The following is a 22,718-nucleotide window of genomic DNA, read 5'->3' as shown; positions in this document are numbered from 1 at the left end:
TGCAGCAAGATCTGGACAATATCAAGGCTTGGACTGACATGTGACAAGTAATATTTTCATCTCACGAGTGCCAGGCAATGACCTTCTCCAACAAGAGGGAATCTAACCATTGCCCCTTGACATTCAATGACCTTTATCATCACTGAATCCCCCACTATTAATATTCTAGGGGTTACCATTGACCAGAAACTGAAGTGGACTAGCCATACAAATACTGTGGCTACCTGAACAGATCAAAGGCTAGGAATCCTGTGCCGAGTGACTCAACCCCTGACTCTCCAAAGCCTGTCCACTATCTAAAAGGCACAAGTCAGGGGTGTAATGGAATACTGTCCACTTGTCGAGATGAGTGCAGCTCCAATAACACTCAAAGCATAACACCACCTTCCAAACCCATGATCAGTGCCATCTAGAAGGGCAAGTGTAGCAGATACCTGGGAATGTCACCACCTAGGAGTTCCCCTCCATACCACTCACCATCCTGACTTGGAAATATATCGCGGTTCCTTTACTGACGCGGGGTCAAAATCCTGGATCTCCCTTCCTAACAATATGAGTGTACCTACACTTCAGGGATTCCAGCTGTTCAAGGGATGGGCAGTAAATGCTGGCCTGGCCAGCGACGCCCACGTCCTATAAATTCATTTTTTAAAAAAAGATTTGCCACAAACAAATGCCAATCAATGGCCATATCCAACAAGAGAGAATTTAACCACCTACCCTTCAATGGCAGAACTATCACTGAATAAATGCTGGGTTGGCCAGCAACACCCATATCCAGTGAATGAATAATAAAAAAGCTCAGCCATTTTCTTGTCAAATTGCGGAGCAGGCTGAAGGGGGCGAATGACCTGCTAATTTGTATTCGTATGTACGTCCACCTATTTTCACTGGATAAAATGCCTAACATTTCAAGAGCTTAAATCTGGAACTGAAGAATTATAAAAATTATTTCTCCCCTTTTCAAAATAAATCAAGGGGGATGGTGTGCATGATTGCACATCTTATCTTGCATGTTACAATAGAAATGTATATTATATTTCACAAAAACCTACTTCTATTATGCTGTGAATGATAAATGGGATTGATTTATTTGCAGTTCATAACTTGATACTGTTGGTTGAAGAGTCCCCTTTTGTTAATTGATTGCAGTTTGAGAAAAAAATAGGCTTACCAGGTGCTATGATATGTTCAGAGTAGAAACCATACAGATCTAAGTTTGGCATCATTAATCCTGAAAGAAAACATCTCTAGGCATTTAAGAATGAGAGGTACATGTTTAATGAATATTCTCACCTATTGCAACTTGAAGCCTCGGAATATTGATAAATCACAGCCGGTTAAACTTTTAAAGATAATTTTCTTTCCAAAGTTGTCTGAGAAATTTTCTTTCCAAAGTTGTCTGAGATGTTGATACATTAGTATGGTATCTAGATAATAAAATGCATTTGGTGATTCAAATATAGATGTATTTAAATACATTCCTCCTTGTTTACAGAGTAATATCTCTTAAATATTTAAGGGACAATTTTCTCCTGAAATTTAATCATGAAAGAAAGATGGGTATACAACTGACTCCTTTTGAAGAATTGAAGCGATGTATTTTGCAAATAGGAATTGCTCTTTAAATATTTTGCTGTTTATAATCTTTGAAAATAGTACTATTATATGACAAGCTACAGCAGCCTTGCAGCATTTTATTCTTCAGGGACGGTTGGGTAATTAAAGAAAAAACTTGCATTTTGACTTCAGAATGGTTTAAATGTACAGTCATAGAAATGTGCAAGTCTTTATGCTTTAATTTTATACATATTCAATAGTTTAGAAACATGATTTTTGAATTTTTATTTTGCTTCTGTTTACTCTACCATGACTACAGAGTGATGCATATAATTTTGCTTTTTATGTAGGCCAGGCTATCACACCGTTTCGACGCCACCTGTGTTTCCAGCCAAATCTGTCACAGAAGTGAAGCTACACAATGCACTGACATCCTTGCATTCTTCTGATCCTGTCATAATACATCCAGGAGCTGCACTTGCAACATTAGACCTCTTGGCCTCAGTCAGTGCCAATGAACAATCTGAGGTAGATAAGATGGGATTCAAAAAGAGAACAATTGCTTGAAATATTAGTAATATTACCACTGACCAATTTAGATCTGCTATGGTTATATATGTATGTAAACCTGTTCATAAGATTCAGCTGAGCTAAAATTGGGGGGAAATTGAGAGAAAATAATTGAAATAAAATCCAAACATATTTCTCTATTTTTGCCTAATATTAGATATTTTCCCACTAAATCTTTATCGAATACCGTCCTAATTTTTATGAAACACTTCGCTTCAAAAGCCTTTCTGTGCTTATGAAAAAAAAACGATCTTCTCAGCACTGCTTTATACGTGTGTTAATAATAATTTTATAACTGCTTGTGGGGGAATCTTCAATTCTGCCTGAAACAGACGTGAGTGGATGCACTACCTCTGCTGCCCGCCTGAAGCTAGCATGAGGAGGCCTGCATCTTGTTAAGTTATGGCAGTTATAATCAGAGGAACACCAGGATAAAATAGTTCCCTTAAATGAATTTTAACTTTTGATCTTTTTGCCAGATGATAATTACAGTATTGGATAAGTCACAAAACTGCTGAATGGCATCAGTTTTCTAAGAAATGTATTTAGACAGTAGAAAATTAATTCAGATCTACCATTTTATTTTCCCCCTTCTGTGATTTTTGTTTTTTGCCCTTTAAAGGGAAAGATGAGTTCCACAGATGTTGGCGGTATGACCAAGGGATTCACCCTGGCCAGATCCAATACTGTGTTCATCTAACATGAAGGTGCATACACTTTTTAGTAAAAAATAACTCTAGCAAAATTAAGTTATTACATGTTCACCCAACTCCTCCACCCTCCGAACCAAGGGTGTTGAATCCAATGATGCCATCATGTTCACTTACTAGCTGAGAGCAACTGAACTTGTCATCTTCACATCCATATGGTTCAGTCCTACTTCAAATTATAACCTTTATGTACTGAAACAGGGGACTCCTACTAGTGTTGGGATCCACTTCTTGTAGTAATGGGAAGTAACAGAACTGCTGTAATTTCTGGGTATGAGATCGTCCCGTACTTGTGATCACCCCGTACTTGTGATCACCATTTCTCATTTCTATTCCTCATTTGTGTCCTGCATTTGAACCTAAATTGTATTTAAGTATCTGAAAGCATTAGTCAAATGTGATATAAAAATACAGATTATTTTCATAAAACCAGTTTATTTCACCCTATTAGGCACATTTGAATGATGTATGTTCAGGCAATCTATTGGGTATGGAAATATTACCACTTATAATTGATTTGCATAAATCATTTGATACCTCTACTTAATGTTAAATGGATTTCTAATCAACTATCTTGTGTGGATGGGATTAGTTGGCATAAAGGGCATTTTCAGTGTTGTGGGATAAAAAAAATTCCTGATGCAAAGTAACATCCACTCAACATTGATGTTCAAATAAGACTAATTGCATAGAATTGGCATGTGCACAAAAATGTTAAAACTTTCCACCTGCTAGATTATTAAGAAAACATTTTGTCGACCATTTGAGATAATTCCAATATGGTACCTTTCAGAGTGGATTTAGTTGCAAATTGTGACTTTAACATAAAAGAAGTACATACACAGCTTCGCAAACCATTATCCTGGAGCTGTTTATCTCCAGCATTTAACACTGACTTTTATTTTTGACTTTTTTTTTCAAAAGACATATGTTGACAATTTCAGATTCGAAAGCCCCTTAATTTGAGTAATATAACTGATGGTTAATTCTTGCTCATCAATGCCATCTGTGCAAGCTGTGATTTGAGAATGCAAAAGGCCTGACAATTGTTTATAACTAATTTTAAGTTCCCTTGCCACAACATTGCTATATTATTTATCGATCCATTATATCATCAAAGGTCCTCTTTGTCTCTCTCAACCCCATGAACAATTTTTTGAATGGGTGGCTCAGATTGACTCCTTCCTGAGATCACTGAATTCAGAATAACTGAGAAAAGAAAAGGCTGCCATATATGTAGTACGTTCCGCAGCCACTGTTTTGTTAAATTGCTTTACAACTTATTAAGTATTTTTGAAAGTGTAGTCATGTTAAAATGTGTGGTAGCCAATTTGTCCACAAGATCCCACAAGCAGTTAGATGAATAACCAGATAATTGGTTGAGTAATGTCGGTTGAGAGGTGATTGATGGTCAGGACACTGGGAGAGTTGTCCTGTTCTTCTCTCAACTACATACTTTGTTTGCATGAAAAAGCAAATTGTTTAATCCAAAAGGTGCATCACCAACAGAGTTTATGTCCTGAAGCCTGTACTACAGTCATGTTATGATTCTTTTTATTTTTAAATAAGGTCGTAATGTAAATCCTGATCAGTTTACACTGAATTCTACAGTTAGCTTTGCTCACAAAGCACAGAGGTTTAAGCTGACATTCTGACAAAATTAAAACTTGAAAAAAATGTTTTAGAGCTGGCCTATGTTACAAATGAAAGGTTTAAAAATAGTTAGAAGCATAGAACCATAGAAAATTACAGCTCAGAAACAGGCCTTTTGGCCCTTCTTGTCTGTGCCGAACCATTTTATGCCTAGTCCCACTGACCTGCACTTGGACCATATCCCTCCACACCCCTCTCATCCATGAACCCGTCCAAGTTTTTCTTAAATGTTAAAAATGTTAAAAGCATTTACCACTTTATCCGGCAGCTCATTCCACACTCCCACCACTCTCTGCGTGACGAAGCCCCCCCTAATATTCCCTTTAAACTTTTCTCCTTTCACCTTTACCCATGCCCTCTTGTTTTTTTCTCCCCTAGCCTCAGCGGAAAAAGCCTGCTTGCATTCACTCTATCTATACCCATCAAAATCTTATATACCTCTATCAAATCTCCCCTCAATCTTCTACGCTCCAGGGAATAAAGTCCCAACCTATTCAATCTCTCTCTGTAACTCAGCTTCTCAAGTCCCGGCAACATCCTTGTGAACCTTCTCTGCACTCTTTCAATCTTATTTGCATCCTTCCTGTAACTAGGTGACCAAAACTGTACACACTACTCCAAATTCGGCCTCACCAATGCCTTATATAACCTTACCATAACACTCCAACTTTTATACTCGATACTCCGATTTATAAAGGCCAATGTACCAAAGGCACTCTTTACGACCCTATCCACCTGTGACGTCACTTTTAGGGAATTCTGTACCTGTAATCCCAGATCCCTCTGTTCAGCTGCACTCTTCAGAGTCCTACCATTTACCCTGTACGTTCTATTTTGGTTTGTCCTTCCAAAGTGCAATATCTCACACTTGTCTGCGTTAAACTCCATTTGCCATTTTTCAGCCCATTTTTCTAGTTGGTCCAAATCCCTCTGCAAGCTTTGAAAACCTTCCTTACTGTCCACTACACCTCCAATCTTTGTATCATCAGCAAACTTGCTGATCCAATTTACCACATTATCATCCAGATCATTGATATAGATGACAAACAACAATGGACCCAACACCGATCCCTGCAGCACACCACTAGTCACAGGCCTCCACTCAGAGAAGCAATCCTCCACAACCACTCTCTGGCTTCTTCCACTTGAGCCAGTGTCTTATCCAATTTACTACCTCCCCATGTATACCTAGCGACTGAACCTTCCTAACTAACCTCCCAAGAGGGACCTTGTCAAAGGCCTTGCTGAAATCCAGGTAGACAACATCCACCGCCTTCCCTTCATCCACTTTCCTGGTAACCTCCTCGAAAAACTCGAATAGATTGGTCAAACATGACCTACCACGCACAAAGCCATGTTGACTCTCCCTAATAAGTCCCTGTCTATCCAAATATTTGTAGATCCTATCCCTTATCACACCTTCCAATAACTTGCCCACCACCGACGTCAAACTTACTGGCCGATAATTTCCCGGATTTCTTTTGGAACCTTTTTTAAACAACAGAACAACATGAGCCACCCTCCAATCATCCGGCACCTCCCCCGTGAATACTGACATTTTAAATATGTCTGTATTTACAAAATTACAAATGTATGTATTTACAAAATTTACCGGAGCTTCAGAAATAATTAAAGCAAACATTATGACTGAACTCAGTACTGAAAAAGTTTACTTAATGCCAGAAATATGGAGATGTTGTAAGTATTATTGTAAACTGCTGCAAGAAAATTATACTAATTCCTGTTGAAGATTATTCCAATATTTGAAAAGATCACGTGGTGAGGGATGGGGCGCTATTACAATTGGATTTTAAACACTCTCTTCAGAGATAACTGGTTAGTGATTACAACCAGGGATTCTTCCTAAAAAAAATTCCCTTTTTTATCCTGTGTACAGTGGGTCACTTGCAAATTTTCCACCTTGACAGAAAGCTAAAACGTTGCAAACCATGGATTAATCCTCCTCGGTATAAAGTTCAGTTGGTTGATTTTTAACCTGTATTTTCTTTCTAACCCTTTCTTTCTTGTCTGTCTTAGCATGCATTAGATCTGCAGCTTGCAGTGGCTAATATCTTGCAGTCACTCATCCATTCGGAAAGAAACCAACAAGTAATGTGTGAAGCAGGACTTCATGCACGGCTTCTACAAAGGTGTAGTTCTGCTTTGTCTGATGAAGACCATCCTCTACACCCACCACTCCAGAGGATGTTTGAGAGATTGGCTTCGCAATCATTAGAACCAATGGTCCTTAGGTAGGATGTATAAATACTGTACTTGTAAAGTTGGTAATTCATTTAGAATGTTTAAGTTATTGATATCCATTGGGAATCTACTACAGCAATGTTAGAATAGTTGGCTTTGATTTACTGTAGTTAAAAAATCTTCAGCTAAATGTTCTCAATATTCAGATAGTAGCTGCCTGATGGGCAGCAACAGTTTTTATCTTCCATAACTGTCAGGAATGAATGTCAAAATGCAACTATCCTTTGGATTTCAACCTCCATGCTGAGTTAACATTACTAGAAAGGCAAACCAGCTTCTGACCCACCATCATCGTGTTTACACCAAATTCAACTAACTTGCAAACATTCTGTTCCTGGTACTTTAACTTCATAAGCGGAATTTATAAAGCGGCACGGTTCAGCATCACTTCCCTGAATAAATGTGCAAGCATGGTCCGCTGCTAAGACCAATTTCAGAGCTGATGGCGAAAATATATGTAGCTTAGCTTAATCCAACTGCCACCACCAGCATTGACTGGAAATTTGACGGTTGGCAGGAGAAAAGATTCAATCTCTTCCTCTTTTCCCCAATTGAAGCTTGGATCGAAGCAAAGCAGTTCAACATCCCCATTGATCAAATGAAAATTGAAATTGCCCCTTGACTTTTTTTTCCCCTTTCCCTTTTTCTTCCTCAACAACTTGCCTTTCCCCCACCAGACATACTTGAGAATATCCGGCAAAGAATTGTTTTAACCCATCAGCAAATCTGTTTGGACAACAGAAAAAAATCACTTCAGATGACCCAAAGTGCTTTACAGTCCAGTCATATTTTTGAAGAGCAGTCACTGTTGTAGAAAACATGGCAGTCAAATTTGGGCCCAGCAGTCTCCCACAAACAGAAATGTGATAGTGAAGAGATGATTTGTTTTTAGTGAAATTGAGGAATGATTAATGGCCTGATGACTAAGGCTAACTCCCCTCCTCTTCAAAACAATGACATGGGATTCTTTATGTTCACCTGAGAGAGCAGAAGGAGCTTTGGTTTATTGCCTCATCTGAAAGCTGCTGCCTTCCACTGTGCAGCACTCTCTTCGTACTGCACAGGAATGTCACTCTAGGTTCTTGTGCTGGTTTGGGACTTGAAGCCGCAGCCTTCTGACTCAGGCGAGGATGTTGCCAACTGAACTCAGAGTCTGACTGTCCTCTGCCAAATTATCCATTGCTCCAGGATTGCCCTAGGATGCAAGGCTACCTTTTTAACATGAAGCTAAACTAAAGCTTTTACAAATACAAATACACAAACCAAACTCAAACTTAAAACTATACCTTATTTCTAACACAAACAAATGGGGTGGCATGGTGGCATAGTGTTTAGCACTGCTGCCTCACAGCACCAGGGACCCGAGTTCAATTCCCAGCTTGGGTCAAGTGCTGCGGAGTCTGCATGTTCTCCCTTTGTCCACATGGGTTTCCTCCGGCTGCTCCGGTTTCCTCCCACAGTCCAAAAGACGTGCTGGTTAGGTGCATTGGCCATGCTAAATTCTCCCTCAGTGTACCCGAACAGGCGTCGGAGTGTGGTGACTAGGGGGTTTTCACAGTAACTTCATTGCAGTGTGAATGCAAGTCTACTTGTGACACCAATAAATAAACTTCAAAATTTAAGTGCAGTTCACCTCGTGTCATTCTTCCAACTTTTCCCTGTAGACCTGCAATTTTCTTTCTCCAAGTAATGAACCAATTCTTGTTTGAAAGCCATGATTGAATTTGCCTCTACCATGCTCTCGGGCAATGCGCTCCAGACAACCACTTGTAAAAGCGTTTTTCCCCATGTCACTGTTGTTTGATTTGCCAGTTGCATTAAAGCATTGTCCTCTGGCTCTCATTCATGGGTACAGTTTTCTTCTATTTATTCTGTCCAGATCCCTCATGACTTTTAACACCTCTTATCAAACCTCCTTTCGACCTTCTCTTCTCCAAGGAAAACAGCCCCAGATTCTTCAATCTATCCATGTAACTGAAGCTGCCCATCTCTGAAATCATTCTTGTGAATCTTTTCTGTGCTCACTCCCAATGCTTTCACATCCTTCCTAAAGGGTGATGCCCAAAACTGGATGCAATACTCTAGTTGAGACCAAATCTTCAGGTTTATCATTTCCTTGTTTTTGTACTTTTAAAATTCATTTATGGGATGTGGGTGTTGCTGGCCAGGCCAGCATTTATTGTCCATCCCCAGTTGCCTTTGAAAAGGTGGTGGCAAGCTGCCTTCATGAACCGCTGCAGTCCCTGAAGTGTAGGCAAACCTACAATGCTATTTGGGAGGGAGTTCCAGGATTTTGACCCAGTGATAGTGAAGGAATGGCCATATATTTCCAAGTCAGGATGATGAATGACTTGGAGGGGAACCTCCAGTAATGATGTTCCCAGGTATCTGCTGCTCTGTCCTTCTAGATGGTACTAGTCGTGGGTTTGGAAGGTGCTGCCTAAACAACCTTGGTGAGTTCCTGCAATGCATCGTGTGGATGGTACACATGGTTGCCACTGTTTGTTGGTGGTGGAGTGATTGAATGTTTGTAGAAGGGGTAGCAATCAAAGCGGGCTGCTTTGACCTGATGGTATCAAGCTCCTTGAGTGTTGTTGGAGCTGCACTCACCCAGGCAAGTGTGTGGTACCCAACTGCGCTCCTGACTTGTGCCTTATAGATGATAGACAGGAGAATCAGGAGATGAGTAATTCACCACAGGGTCCCTACCCTTTGACCTTATCTGGTAACCACAGTATTTATCTGGCTAGTCCAGTTCCGTTTCTGGTCAATGGTAACCCCCAGGATGTTGATAGTGAGACATTCAGCGATGGTAATGCCATTGAATGTCAAAGGCCGGTGGTTAGATCCCCTCTCGTTGGAGATGGTCATTGCCTGGCACTTGTGTGATGTGAATGTTACCTGTCACTTGTCAGCCTAAGCCTGGATATTGTCCAGGTCTTGCTTCATTTAGACATGAACTGCTTCAATTATTAAAGAGTCCCAAATGATATTGAACATTTTGAAGTCATCAGCAAACATCCCCACTTCTGACCTTTTGTTGGATGGAAAGTGATTGATGGAGCAGCTGAAGGTGGTTGGGCCTCGGACATTATTCTGAGGAACTCCTGCAGTGATGTCCTGGAGCTGAGATGATTGCTAATCACCACAACCATCTTCCTTTATGCCAGGTGTGACTCCAACCAGTGGACAGTTTTCCCCGATTCCCATTGACTCCAGTTTTGTTCAGGCTCCTTGATGTCCTACTCGGTGAAATATTGCCTTGATATTAAGGACAATCACTTGCCTCTCCCGGGATCCTATATGCTTTGCTAACTGCACCCCTCAACCCATCCTGTTAACTTCATCAATTTGTGCGTACATATCTCCAGGTCTTGCCTTTTATCCCCTTTACTTTATGTTGTCTCTCCCTGTTCTTCTGACCAAAATGAATCACTTACCACTTCTCTACATTAAATTTCATTTGCCATTTGTCTACCCATTCCACCAACCTGTCTACATCCTTTTGAAGTTTAGCATCATCTCTGTTCACAATATGTGCAAGCTTTGTGTCGCATGTCAAATTTTACATCAAAGTTCATGTCATTATTCTGTATCATGTAGATTTGTGGACCTAACACTGACATCTGGGGAACCCCTCTATAAACCTCCCTTCAGCCCTTAACAATTCTGTGCTTGTGTTCCTTAATCCAGATTTGGCCAAGTGCCAATTTTGTTCCGAATTTTCATTTCAAAAATATTTCTCACCAGAGTTTGGACTGGTTTCTGGGCTTATTCTTGTAGCCCTTTTGGAACAAGGGTGGAAGATTTGCAATTCTGCAGCTCTCTGAAATCATCTATCTAAGGAAAATTGGAAAATTATAATTAATGTCTCTGCAATTTCCATTCTTTCTTTCATAGAATCATAGGATAGAATCCCTACAGTGCAGAAGGAGGCCATTTGGCTCATCGGCCCTGCACCGACCACAATCCCACCCAGGCCGCGTAACCCCACGTATTTACCCTGCTATTCTCCCTGACACTAAGGGTCAATTTAGCATGGCCAATCAACCTAACCTGTACATCTTTGGACTGTGGAAAGAAACTGAAGCACCCGGAGGAAACCCACGCAGACACAGGGAGAATGTACAAACTCCACACAGACAGTGACTTGAGGCCGGAATCTAACCCGGGCCCCGGCACTTTGAGGCAGCAGTGCTAATTACTGTGCTACCCTCTTAGTATCATCGGATGCATCTTATCCATACTGGTGATTCATCAGCTTTAAATACAGCAACCTATCTCGTACCTCCTCTTTATCAATTTTATTACCATAAGTATCTCAATACCTTCCTCTCTCGCTATGACTTGGGCAGCTTCACGGACTTGCCGATCTCTGCAACTTCCTCTAATCCAAGAAGTGCCAGGCTATTAAATTTACCCTCTAGTGCATCCATCCCTCCCATCATTCCACCATTGATGATTCCTTGGTGCCCTTAACCAATTCCCTAGTCAAACCTCTCCTTTAAGAACCTCTTTAATTCCACCTCTTTGGTCAAGTGTTTTGTCATCCGCTCCAAACATTTTTTGCAATGTTAGCATCCATTTTTTTGATTATGCCTTTGACTCCCCTTGGAGTATATATTGAAATATTTTTAAAATATTTATTATAGATTTTTTTAAATGCCATAATGTGCATGTTCTTTTAAAGCATATATGATGCTCTTTTGATATTTGAATTATGAGGTAGAATTCTCCACAGAATTGATACTTAGTGATTATCAAAACAAGCTACTGGATTAGCTAAAATATATTGGACATTTAACCAGAATATTACCAGAAAGAGTATCAAGAGTAGATATGCAAGTCTGTAAGAACAATGTTTTTGAAGGGGTTTAACACTTGCTTATCCGAGATAAGCTATTCCTATATTCAAATACATTTGTAGCCACATTCACCCACACTCAAGATACATTGGTATGGGAAATATTGACCAAAACCCTGGTAGTCCCTCAGGAAGCTGAGGAAAATTGAAGGGATGATTATCATGTTCACTTTCATTCATCCATAGTGAAAAATGACATTGGTGGAGGCAAGTTGCCTGTCACATTTTTCTCTGTTCTAATTAGCCTGGACCAGGACATAGTTCAACAACAGACAGGTTTGTCCCTTAAAAATATATAGTGTTTAATTGTTGTTAGTTTATGAAAAATGATGAAACTGGTTGCTGGGTTGGATGTATTTGTAAGTAAATCGAAACAATAAACAATTATTCTGTAACATGAAGAGGGGAAATGCAGTTTTCCTTAAGTGATTAATTTATAATGTTTAAAGATGTTATTGTTTTGTTCTGTTGATATTGATTACATCTGCATTGATTGCCTTCAGGGAGTTTCTCCGTCTTGGTAACCCATTGAATTGCGGGGCCTGGGATAAGAAGTTGATAAGTGTGTACAGGGTCCACAAACCAAGCTCTTTAAGTTGTGAATCAGATATGAGAGGTATGCCGCAAGATATAAATTGTATAATCTCTCTCTCTTGTGAAGTGTTTAAATGGAACTTGATAATTTTCAAATTTGTTTTGAATCGTATCTTAGTGTTCATTTTAAAAACAATCTTTTCTGGATGTGGCTGACACAGGCAAGGCCACATTTACTACCCATCCATAATTGTTCTGAGTCAACCACATCAGTGTGAGATTAAAATCACATGTAGGCCAGAGCAGGTTGGGGTGGCAGATTTCCTTCATTGATGTACATTTGTGAACCAGTTAAGTTTTTACAACAGCTTGGCAGCTTCTGTGGTTATTTCACCAGAATTCTACTGTATTGAATTCCCCAATTTGTAGTAGCAGGATGTGAACTCGAGATCCCTGGTTTAATGGCCCACTTCCAGAACTTCTGGGCTAACAGCCCAATTAAATTGTGACTAAAGTTATTTAATGTTAAAATTAAGTTTTTTTAAAATATTTTTAAAAATGCATTTAAAAGAAAGTATTTTAATGGTTTTTTTTCCTGGCTGAATTTGCCTTGCCACTCTTCCAATGTTGCTTTCACTGAATAAGTTATCACATTATTTCTATGTCAACAGAGGTACATTTAAAGAAACAGGAGAAACATGGTTCACTATGAATTATTGTACAAAAAATAATGTGGGCCAAACATTAGTGAACTGTTCTCCACACCTGATATCCCATTATGTAGTTCCATCCAGTATAGCTCTGCGCTGAGTACATAATTATAATATTTGCCTCTACATGAGTTGGACAAAATCATTTAATCTTGGAAGATGCAATGTGAAAATTATCAGGCTGACTTTCCAAATGTTGTCCTTCTGGAGCAGAGCACCACCTGGCAGGAGTCTGCATTTTGAACTCTTGTGTTCCCAGTGTCTCTCTTCTGGGATAAATGCTATCTATCCCTGGGAATTTTTTTATGAACCAATTTAGCCTTTCTACAACTTTCATCTACTTTCTAAAAGTAATTGGTTTTACTAGGGATATTTTGATGGAGAGTTCAGTTAGTCCACTTCCCTTGTAAATACCTGGAGGAAGTATATTTACAAAATATTTGCTCTTTTTTGTTCTCCGTCTAAGATTTGAACTTTTCTGCATCTTGCATAGTTTTTACCCCTTTTCTGACTGTCTTGTTGCTGCTGTGACATTGTAAAATTTGTGTTTGGTGTCAACTGCTGTTCTTTTTCCTGGATGTTTCTCTTCACCTCTGATCATTCATTTCATTTTTTCTGCATTTTCTTTTATTCCTCCCAATAATTCCATTCTCTCTATTCTCCTTATAAGGTTTGTACAGGTTTTGTTTCCTTCTATCTTGTAATTTATTTACTCATCCATTTAGGAGCACATTTATTTAGTCTGAATTTATTGTTTTTGCAAATGTACTTTCCTGCATCTGAGAACATCTTCATCTGTATAATGCTGTGTGCTCTCCTGAAGAGTTGTTGAACAACCTCTCCCATTCTTATTGTTTTTGTTCTTTGTTGAATTTAGTCTTATGAAAGTTACCAACCTGACTTCTGGTCTTGGGTATTTCTAACTCCCAAATCATGTTTAGATTTTCTCATCTTGCGGTTGCTGTTCTTCACTAGTTCAAGAATTTTCTGGGTCTATAATTAATATTGAATCATGATGAGCAATGCCTTTTATGATGTACCAACTCTGACTCTAAATCACACCTTTTTCCCAGTTTATATTAGATTGAAGTAACTTTCCCTTTAAAGTATACTCCTAATTCTTCAATGGGCAAATTAGCTGACCTGGGTTAGATTGGATTTTTTTTGCAATTGAGATTTCTTTGTGGAGTCGTTCATTTTAAAGATTTCTATCTACAACAGGACCAGCTACTACATTTCCTTTTGTTTCATCTACTCCATTTTTATGAGCACTTGAATCCTGAATGTTATGCTAATTCTCATTCTCTAGATTTCCCCATGCTTTTGCTATTCCCAGCATATTATAGTTCTCAACAGTCACATCAGTCTCCAGTATCAGTATTGTATTTCTAATGCTTACGTGCTTACATCTTATTTTAGATTTATTTCCTATCATCATCTCTTATTTGTTGCCTTCAGTACATTTTTCATTTTTATGTCCATACTTATTACCTGATGATCTGTATCATTTGGAATCCGGCTTACTCACTGCCTTTTCCATCTATCTGTTTAAATTATTCTTTATTGCAGCCTTAATATTTCATACAGGTCTCTTTGTCTCCACTGGTTTAAGTTTAGACTGTCTCTTCTGTGTTATTTGTTAGGGTTATGGATTTTGTGGTTATTTATGAAGGTAGCATTGTTACGTAGGGGTAGCATAGGCCATAAGACCCCTCCAGCCGCAATGTTCCCATACCCCTTGATATCTTAATAGTCTTCTGGGGTAGAGAATTCCAAAGATTCACCAGCCCTGGAGTGATGGTGTTCCTCTGCATCTCAATCCTTAATGGCCAACATCTTACTCTGAGACTGTGTCCCCTGATTCTAGCCTCACCAGCCAGGGACAACATCCTTCCCATATTTACCCTGTCAAGCTCTGTAAGAATGTTGTATGCTTCAATGAAATCACCTCTGACTCTTCTAAACTCTAGAGAACATTGGTTCAATCCCCTGCATCTGTCCTCATTGCACAATTCTGCCATCCCAGGGATCAGTCTAATAAACCTTCGTTGCACAATGTCTATGACAAGTGTATCCTTCCTTGGGTAAGGAGACCAAAACTCTACACAATATTCCAGGTGTACTCTCAAATGCTGCCAGCTATTCATTTGGCTCCTCCGTTTTTGTTTTGAAGACTCCTCTTGCAAAACACTGGAAATATATGAGGTCAGTGCTTTGCACCCTCTGCGTTTAAAGCCAGTCTTTATATACGTGATGTTTAAGACCCTGCCCTTTTTCATTTATCCCCTACTTTTTTAGCCCTCCCACAATTTTCAAGTTTGCTATCCATGTGGTACCTTGGCAGAAGCAGATCACTCATGCATTTAAAGTACACCCAATTGTGCGTGGAGTCTGAAGAGATAGGAGAGGCACTAAATGAATATTTTTCGTCGGTATTCACACAGGAGAGGGACAGTGTTGTTGAGGGGAGTACTGAGATGCAGGCTGTTGGACTGGACGGGATTGAGGTTCATAAGGAGGAGGTGTTAGCAATTCTGGAAAGGGTAAAAATAGATAAGTCCCCTGGGCCGGATGGGGTTTATCCTCGGATTCTCTGGGAGGCTAGAGAGGAGATTGCAGAGCCTTTGGCTTTGATCTTTGTGTCGTCATTGTCTACAGGAATAGTGCCAGAAGACTGGAGGATAGCAAATGTTGTCCCCGTTCAAGAAGGGGAGTAGGGACAACCCTGGTAATTATAGACCGGTGAGCCTTACTTCTGTTGTGGGCAAAGTTTTGGAAAGGATTATAAGAGATAGGATTTATAATCACCTAGAAAGGAATAATTTGATTAGGGATAGTCAGCACGGTTTTGTGAAGGGTAGGTCGTGCCTCACAAACCTTATTGAGTTCTTTGAGAAGGTGACCAAAGAGGTGGATGAGGGTAAAGCGGGTTGATGTGCTGTATATGGATTTGAGCAAAGCGTTTGATAAGGTTCCCCATGGTAAGCAATTGGAGAAAATATGGACACATGGGGTTGAGGGTGATTTAGTGGTTTGGATCAGGAATTGGCTAGCTGTAAGAAAACAGGGTGGTAGTTGATGGGAAATGTTCATCCTGGAGTTCAGTTACTAGTGGTGTACCGCAAGGATCTGTTTTGGGGCCACTGCTGTTTGTCATTTTTATAAATGACCTGGATGAGGGCGTAGAAGGATGGATTAGTAAATTTGCGGATGATACTAAAGTCGGTGGAGTTGTAGACAGTGCGGAGGGAAGTGGCAGGTTACAGAGGGAAGTAGATAAGCTGCAGAGCTAGGCTGAGAGGTGGCAAATGGAGTTTAATGCGGAAAAGTGTGAGGTGATTCACTTTGGAAGGAGTAACATGAATTTACTGGGCTAATGGTAAGATACTTGGTAATGTGGATGAACAGAGGGATCTGGGTGTCCATGTGGATAGATCCCTGAAAGTTGGCACCCAGGTTGATAGGGTTGTTAAGAAGGCGTACGGTGTGTGAGCTTTTATTGGTAGAGGGATTGAGTTTCGGAGCCAGAAGGTCATGTTGCAACTGTACAAAACTCTGGTGCGGCCGCATTTGGAGTATTGCGTACAGTTCTGGTCGCCGCATTATAGGAAAGATGTGGAAGCGTTGGAAAGGGTGCAAAGGAGATTTACCAGGATGTTGCCTGGTATGCTGGGAAGATCGTATGAGGAAAGGCTGAGGGACTTGAGGTTGTTTTCGTTAGAGAGAAGAAGGTTAAGAGGTGACTTAATAGAGGCATACAAGATGATCAGAGGATTATATAGGGTGGATAGTGAGAGCCTTTTTCCTCGGATGGTGATGGCTAACACGAGGGGACAGAGCTTTAAATTGAGGGGTGAGAGATATGGGACAGATGTTAGAGGTAGGTTCTTTACTCAGAGAGTAGCAAGGGCGTGGAATGCCCTGTCTGCAGCAGTAGTGGACTCGTCAACATTAAGAGCATTCAAATGGTCATTGGATAAACATATGGATGGTATTGGAATAGTGTAGAATAGAGGGGCTTTAGATTGGTTTCACTGGTCAGCGCAACATCGAGGGCCGAAGGGCCTGTACTGCGCTGTTATGTTCTATGTTCTAATTCTTGTTCTGTTGGAATTAAGAGAACTAAAATCAGGCAGCTTCTACAATGGATACCTGATCTGTTACAGCAGATTACAAGGTGGCTGTGTTGTGCGTGCATGAGTGCGAGTGAATTGGCATCAAAGAAAGAAGTGCCTAGTTATATCCCCTACTATTTGAATGTCTTTAACGAGCCCCTGTGTTTTTTTTACATTGTAATGATGCACCTCAGGGAGTATGATCACGTCTCTGGATGGATTTGGTCCTGATATTGTATTCAGCTTGAATGAAGATAACTCTCACTACAGGATTAGCAAAAGCTTACTCAAAGGGGCAGAAGGAAGCACAGTACCTCTGACCAGGGTGAAGTGCTTGGTCTCCATGACAACGCCGCATGATATTAGGCTTCATGGTTCATCAGTCACCCCAGCATTTGTGGAGTTTGATACGGCTCTGGAAGGCTTTGGGTAAGTACTACGTTGCTTGGTAACCTTGACGAAAAAAAATTAGACATTATTACAATCTACTAATCCTGATTTTTTATGCTTTTATCGTATCATGGCTTATTTAAAATAAAGCATGTGGGACTAGTTTCATAGAAAAATGTTCAGAATTCGTATGAATCCAGCAACAAACGATTTCAGGTAGTTAAATTATATCTGCACATTCAAAAATTTATGCATTTCAAATAAAGGCACTAATTTTTTAAGCATGGTCAATACTGTAAAGTATAAATATTTTCAGTTTTATGTCCATGGGTTCAGAAATAATTTTCCGTAACCACTGTCAATCTTGTGTGAATTTGTATGAATTGTAAGCACAAATTTTAATGAAACAATTGTTAAAAGTAGACATTTGCACTGAGAGTGCAGAACAGTGAAATCTTCATGTGTGTTTCGTTTGTCTGCACTGTTATGCACAGAACTTTGCATGAGGAATTGATGCATTGCACCACCAATAATCACCTGTGGGACATGAATCAAGTTTATTATTTGTATTGTACCTGCCTTCATTTCTGAGTCTGATGTATTACTGGACCAATACACAAGATCAAAATTTGAGGACACTTGATCATCTGACAAATTCCATTTATCCGTTGGGAGGGTCTTTCCTTTTGCCCCCTCCCCTCCCTCCAGCCAATTAGAACCACATCAGTCCCCTCTGACTCATCAGTGAAGTAATGGAAGGTATCGTTGCCAGCATCATCAAGTAACATTTACTCAGCAACTTGCTCACTGGTGTTCAGTTTGGGATCCCCCAGGGCCACTCCATTCCAGCCCTTATTACAGCCTTACTTGAAACATGGACAAAAGAACTTAATTCCTGAGATGAGCTGAGCGTGGTTGCACTTAAAACCAAAACAGCATTGGACAGAGTGTGGTATCAAGGAACTCGAACAAAATTGAAGTCAGTGGGAATCAGCTGAAAAATCCCCTGGTTGGAGTCATACCTAGCACAAAAGAAGATGGTTGTGGTTGTTGGAGACCAATCAGCTCAGTCCCAAGACATTGCTGCATGAGTTTCTCAGGGTCGTGGCCATCTTCAGCTGTTTTCATCAACTACTTCATCAATGACCTGCCCTCAAACATAGGTTAAAAGTCGGGATGTTAGCTGATCATTGCCATGTTCAGTACCATTCACAACTCCTTAGATCTGAAACAGATCTGACTAACATTTATTCCACACAAATGCCAGGCAATGGCCATCTCCAGCAAGAAACAATCTCTCCATGATGTTACCATCGCTGAATCCCCAGCATCAACATCTTGGGGATTACCATTGATCACCATTGAGCCAGCCAAACTGTGGTTGCTCAGTAGATTAGGTCAGAGACTGGGAATTCTGTGGCATGTAATTCACTTCCCGACTCCCCAAAGCTTGTCAACCATCAAAAAACTACAAGTAAAGTGTGAAGGAATATTCTCAACTTGCCTGGATGTGTGCTGCTTCAAGGACACAATGTTTGTGAGCTAGATGGATTTCTCCAACAAGCTGTCATGATCAACATTACTGGAACAAGCTTTTAATTCCAGATTTATTCATTCAATTTAAATTCCATCAGCTGCAGTGGTGGGATTTGAGCTCGTGTCCCCAGAGCATTAGCCTGGGTCTCTGGATCCCTAGTTTTGTGGCATTACCACTATGCCACCATCTCACCACCACAGGATCAAGGACAATTAATGATGGGAAATAAATGCTGGCCTTGCTAACGATGCTTAAATCTCAAGAATGAATTAAAAAAAACATCTCAGATCCATTGAATATTTCAGAGTATTTGCAGCCAATTGATTATCTTGAGTTGTAATCACAGATGTTATTGATAATGGAAGTTGTCATTGTTTCTATTTGCTGTGCATTCATAGGTGCTCTGTTTTCTCCGCTTAGCTGCCTGTTCTTGCCTAGTTTGGCTCCGCACAATGCACCCAACAATGCTGCTCCCACTGCAGGAGGTGTCAATGATGGAACTGTTACCAGTGGACTTGGTACAGGTAAAAAAATGTTTGGCATCAGCAGTTATATTTTAGTGGCAGGGGCGAAAGGATTAAGTGTGTGGTATAATTAATTTGCATTTTTAAAAGCACAACAGATACAAATGCACACAACAACCATCAACAACAAATGACAATGCCAACTTTTATCGAAATAGTGTTTTTAACAAAATGAAACACAAAATGAAGGCACTTGGCAGGAGTGTTATAAAATGAAATAAGACACCTAGCCACATATGGAGAATTAGGAGAATGACCAAAGTCTAGGTCAAAGAGTTAGGTGTTAAGGAGTGCCTTAAGAGAAGAAATAGAGATGTAGGGAAGGTATTCTAGAGCTTGAGGTCCAGGCAAATAAAGCCTCAATCACCAAAGTGGAACAACTAAAATCAGGGATGAACAGACGGCAAGACTTAGAGGGGTGCAGATATCTCAGATGGTTGGAGAAGATGACAGAGATATGGAGGGACAAGGCCATGGAGAGATTCAAAAACAAGATGAGAATTTTAAATTCGGGACTTTGCTTGACTGAGAACCAGTGTGGGGAATGGGGGAAACGGGACATGCAGTTAGTTAAGACATGGGCAGTTTTGGATGACTTCAAGTTTATAGTAAATGGGAAGTGGGAGACCAGCATGAAATGCATTGGAAGAGTTGAGTCCGGAGGTAACCAACTGAGGGTTTCAGCAGCAGTTGAGCTGAGCTGGAGCAAAGTAAGCTGATGCTATAGAGGTGTAAATAGGTGATCTTAGTGATGGCATGAATACTTCAATAGTTCAAAAGCTTCTTGAATAGGTCAGAAGCTTCTCTTGTGATCAAATGTCACACCAAGGTTGTAAACTGACTGGTTTAATCTCAGACTGTTGCCAAAGAGAGGGGTGGAGTTTTGGTTTGAGATCATAATCAATGGCTTCAGTCTTCCCAATATTTAATTAGAAGAAATATCTGCTCATCCCGTACTGGATATGGGCTCGGCAATCTAATTTAGAAATAGTGGAGGAGTCGAGAGGGGTGATGATGCAGTAGAGTGGGGTGTCATTGTCAGTGTACATGTGAAAACTAACGCCGCCTTCAGATGATGTCACCAAGGAGCAACATGTAGATGAGAAATAAGAAGGGACCAAGGATAGATTTTTGGGGAACACCAGAGCTAATGGTAAGGAAGCAGGAAGAGAAGCCGTTGCAAGTGATTCTCTGGCTACAATTAGGTAAGAATGGAACCAGGTGAGACCAATCCCACCCAGGTTAGAAGACAGGGGAGAAGGGTGGTGTGGTCAACTGTATCAACGGCTGCAGACGAGCTGAGAAAGATGAGGGAAAGTTAACCTTTGTCACAGTCACATAGGATGTCATTCTTAACTTGGTTAAGAGCTCTTTCAATACTATGATAGGAATGGAAACCTGATTGGAGGGATTTAACCATGGAGATCTAGGGAAGATAGACATGGATATGAAAGCCAACAGTAAAGACTTTGGAGATGAAAGGGTGGTTGGAGATAGGATTGTAGTTGACAAGGATGTTGGGGTTGAGATTTGGTTTTTGATGAGGAGTGACGATGGCAGATTTAAGTAAGCGAAGAGAGAGAACCATTCACAAAATCAGCTAATATGGGGGCTGGGAAGGAAAGTTGGGTCATCAGCAGTTTAGGGGAAATTGGATCGATGGAACAGGAGGTGGGTCTCTTTAGCGTGAGAGCTCAGAGGGTACGAAGGAAGATAGGACAGAAACTAGAGAAATGTAGGGTTAGGGCAGGATAGAGCATTAAAGGAAGGAATGTAGATGTGAAATTTGATGCAATGTCCCCTTGGAGAAATAGTCATGAAGATATGTTTCCTTGTATTTGCCCTTCCCCCTTGACAGATGGGGCTGTATTTCGCAAAGTAGGGTGAGGAGGGGTTGGTTTCATACTGACCGACTTTAAACATGGCAGCCGTCACAAAGGTGCCACATTCTGGGTGGCCTAAACTGCACCCAGGTCAGTCCCAGGCTCTTTGGACAGAGAGGGATCGGGGCCCCTACGGAGCAAACAAAAGCGATCGGCATGGCAGGTTTTGAAGGCCTGGTAGGGAGGTACAAAGTGGGGGTGACATCTAGGGGAGATGGGGCACAGGACACCCCTTGAATGATGTACCCCACTTCCTTTCCCACCCTCTCAGCAAATTTGTTAAGAGAAATCGACTTCTCACTTTTGCCTATCGAACACTGACCAGTGTATTATGGTAGTGGAGGTAGATTGAGGGCCTGAAAAAGGCAATAATTGGCCATTTAAGGCCCTTAAAGGGTAGGCTTGTGGGGCACCTATTCCAGCCCCCTTCGTATTATACAGATTGGATCAGGGATGGGCAGGAAGGCAGGGGGCTAGTCACCCAACATATTTTGTGTGCCTACTGAGTGCAGGTATCAAGCCTCAATTTATTTATCAAGGGCCATACCCTCTGAAGAATTGAGAATTTTGTTTTTAAACCTCTTTTCAATCTACTCTTGGCACTAGTTCTTCCCTTCTTAGTAGTAGAATCCTGCTCTAAGTTTCCAAATGCATCTTTGAGTTGGTGTAGATGCACACATCTATCCCATTATCTAAATGACCATGGCCCCAGGATTTGGAATGCAATTTCCATTGGGTTAAAGTGGCAGATTCTGCTTTGCTTCACTCCAGTGGGGCATCACTGAGATAGGATTATTAAGCTACTGCTTTTGCCAACTTATTTCAATGTTTTAGCACTGCCTGTGTATCATGAAAATAGGTGCATTTAATGTGCAAGGCTTGAAAGTCTAAGTATTGTTTATAGCTCATAATATGTCAACAATATACATTGTGTTTCACTATGCATGTGAACAATGAATCAGATTTTTAATTTGCATTTATGGTGCTAATATGGCAGAGAATTTATACATATATCCTTTGAATTTTTTTTTCCCAGGTGAACGATTTTTTCCACCACCATCTGGGCTTACTTACTCAACCTGGTTTTGTATTGAGAGGCTCAGTATTCCTCTGAACAATCATCCAGTTAAGCTCCTTACCCTTGTGCGGAGATCAAACTCATCTGACCAGCACTTCATTTGCCTTGTCATTGTGTTTTCTGGGAAAGACAAGTCCTTGCTAGTTTCAACTAAGGAAGAATTGCTGCAAAACTATGGTGAGTAATGGCACAAAAGTGCTGTTGAACACGTTTGGTGGAGGAAATAAATGACACTGTAACACTCCAGTGTAAATGTAGAGATACATTTATCTTTCTGACATTGAAGTTAACATTGAAAAACACACTTTTTCATATTGAGCAGTGTTTT

The 22,718-nt window shown here is 40.4% G+C and overlaps 1 protein-coding gene across 6 annotated transcripts in view; it reads left to right on the top strand.

The window, feature by feature from the left end:
• The window catches only part of wdfy3 (WD repeat and FYVE domain containing 3), a 363,659-nt gene that overhangs the window by 175,252 nt on the left and 165,689 nt on the right, over positions 1-22,718 (top strand). For all 6 annotated transcript variants that reach the window (XR_013498143.1, XM_078213959.1, XM_078213927.1 and 3 more), the window contains 6 exons: positions 1,911-2,088; positions 6,531-6,745; positions 12,123-12,235; positions 17,173-17,407; positions 19,326-19,429; positions 22,349-22,567. Coding sequence is in view for 5 of the 6 variants with exons in the window: in XM_078213959.1 (XP_078070085.1) it covers positions 1,911-2,088; positions 6,531-6,745; positions 12,123-12,235; positions 17,173-17,407; positions 19,326-19,429; positions 22,349-22,567 (1,064 nt within the window). In the remaining variant the exon portion in view is untranslated. The remainder of the gene's footprint in view (positions 1-1,910; positions 2,089-6,530; positions 6,746-12,122; positions 12,236-17,172; positions 17,408-19,325; positions 19,430-22,348; positions 22,568-22,718) is intronic.

This window comes from Mustelus asterias, chromosome 1 (assembly GCF_964213995.1).
Source record: "Mustelus asterias chromosome 1, sMusAst1.hap1.1, whole genome shotgun sequence".
NCBI lineage: Eukaryota > Metazoa > Chordata > Chondrichthyes > Carcharhiniformes > Triakidae > Mustelus > Mustelus asterias.
The sequence above is the reverse complement of the archived record's forward strand: the minus strand, read 5'-3'. Positions and strand labels throughout refer to the sequence as shown.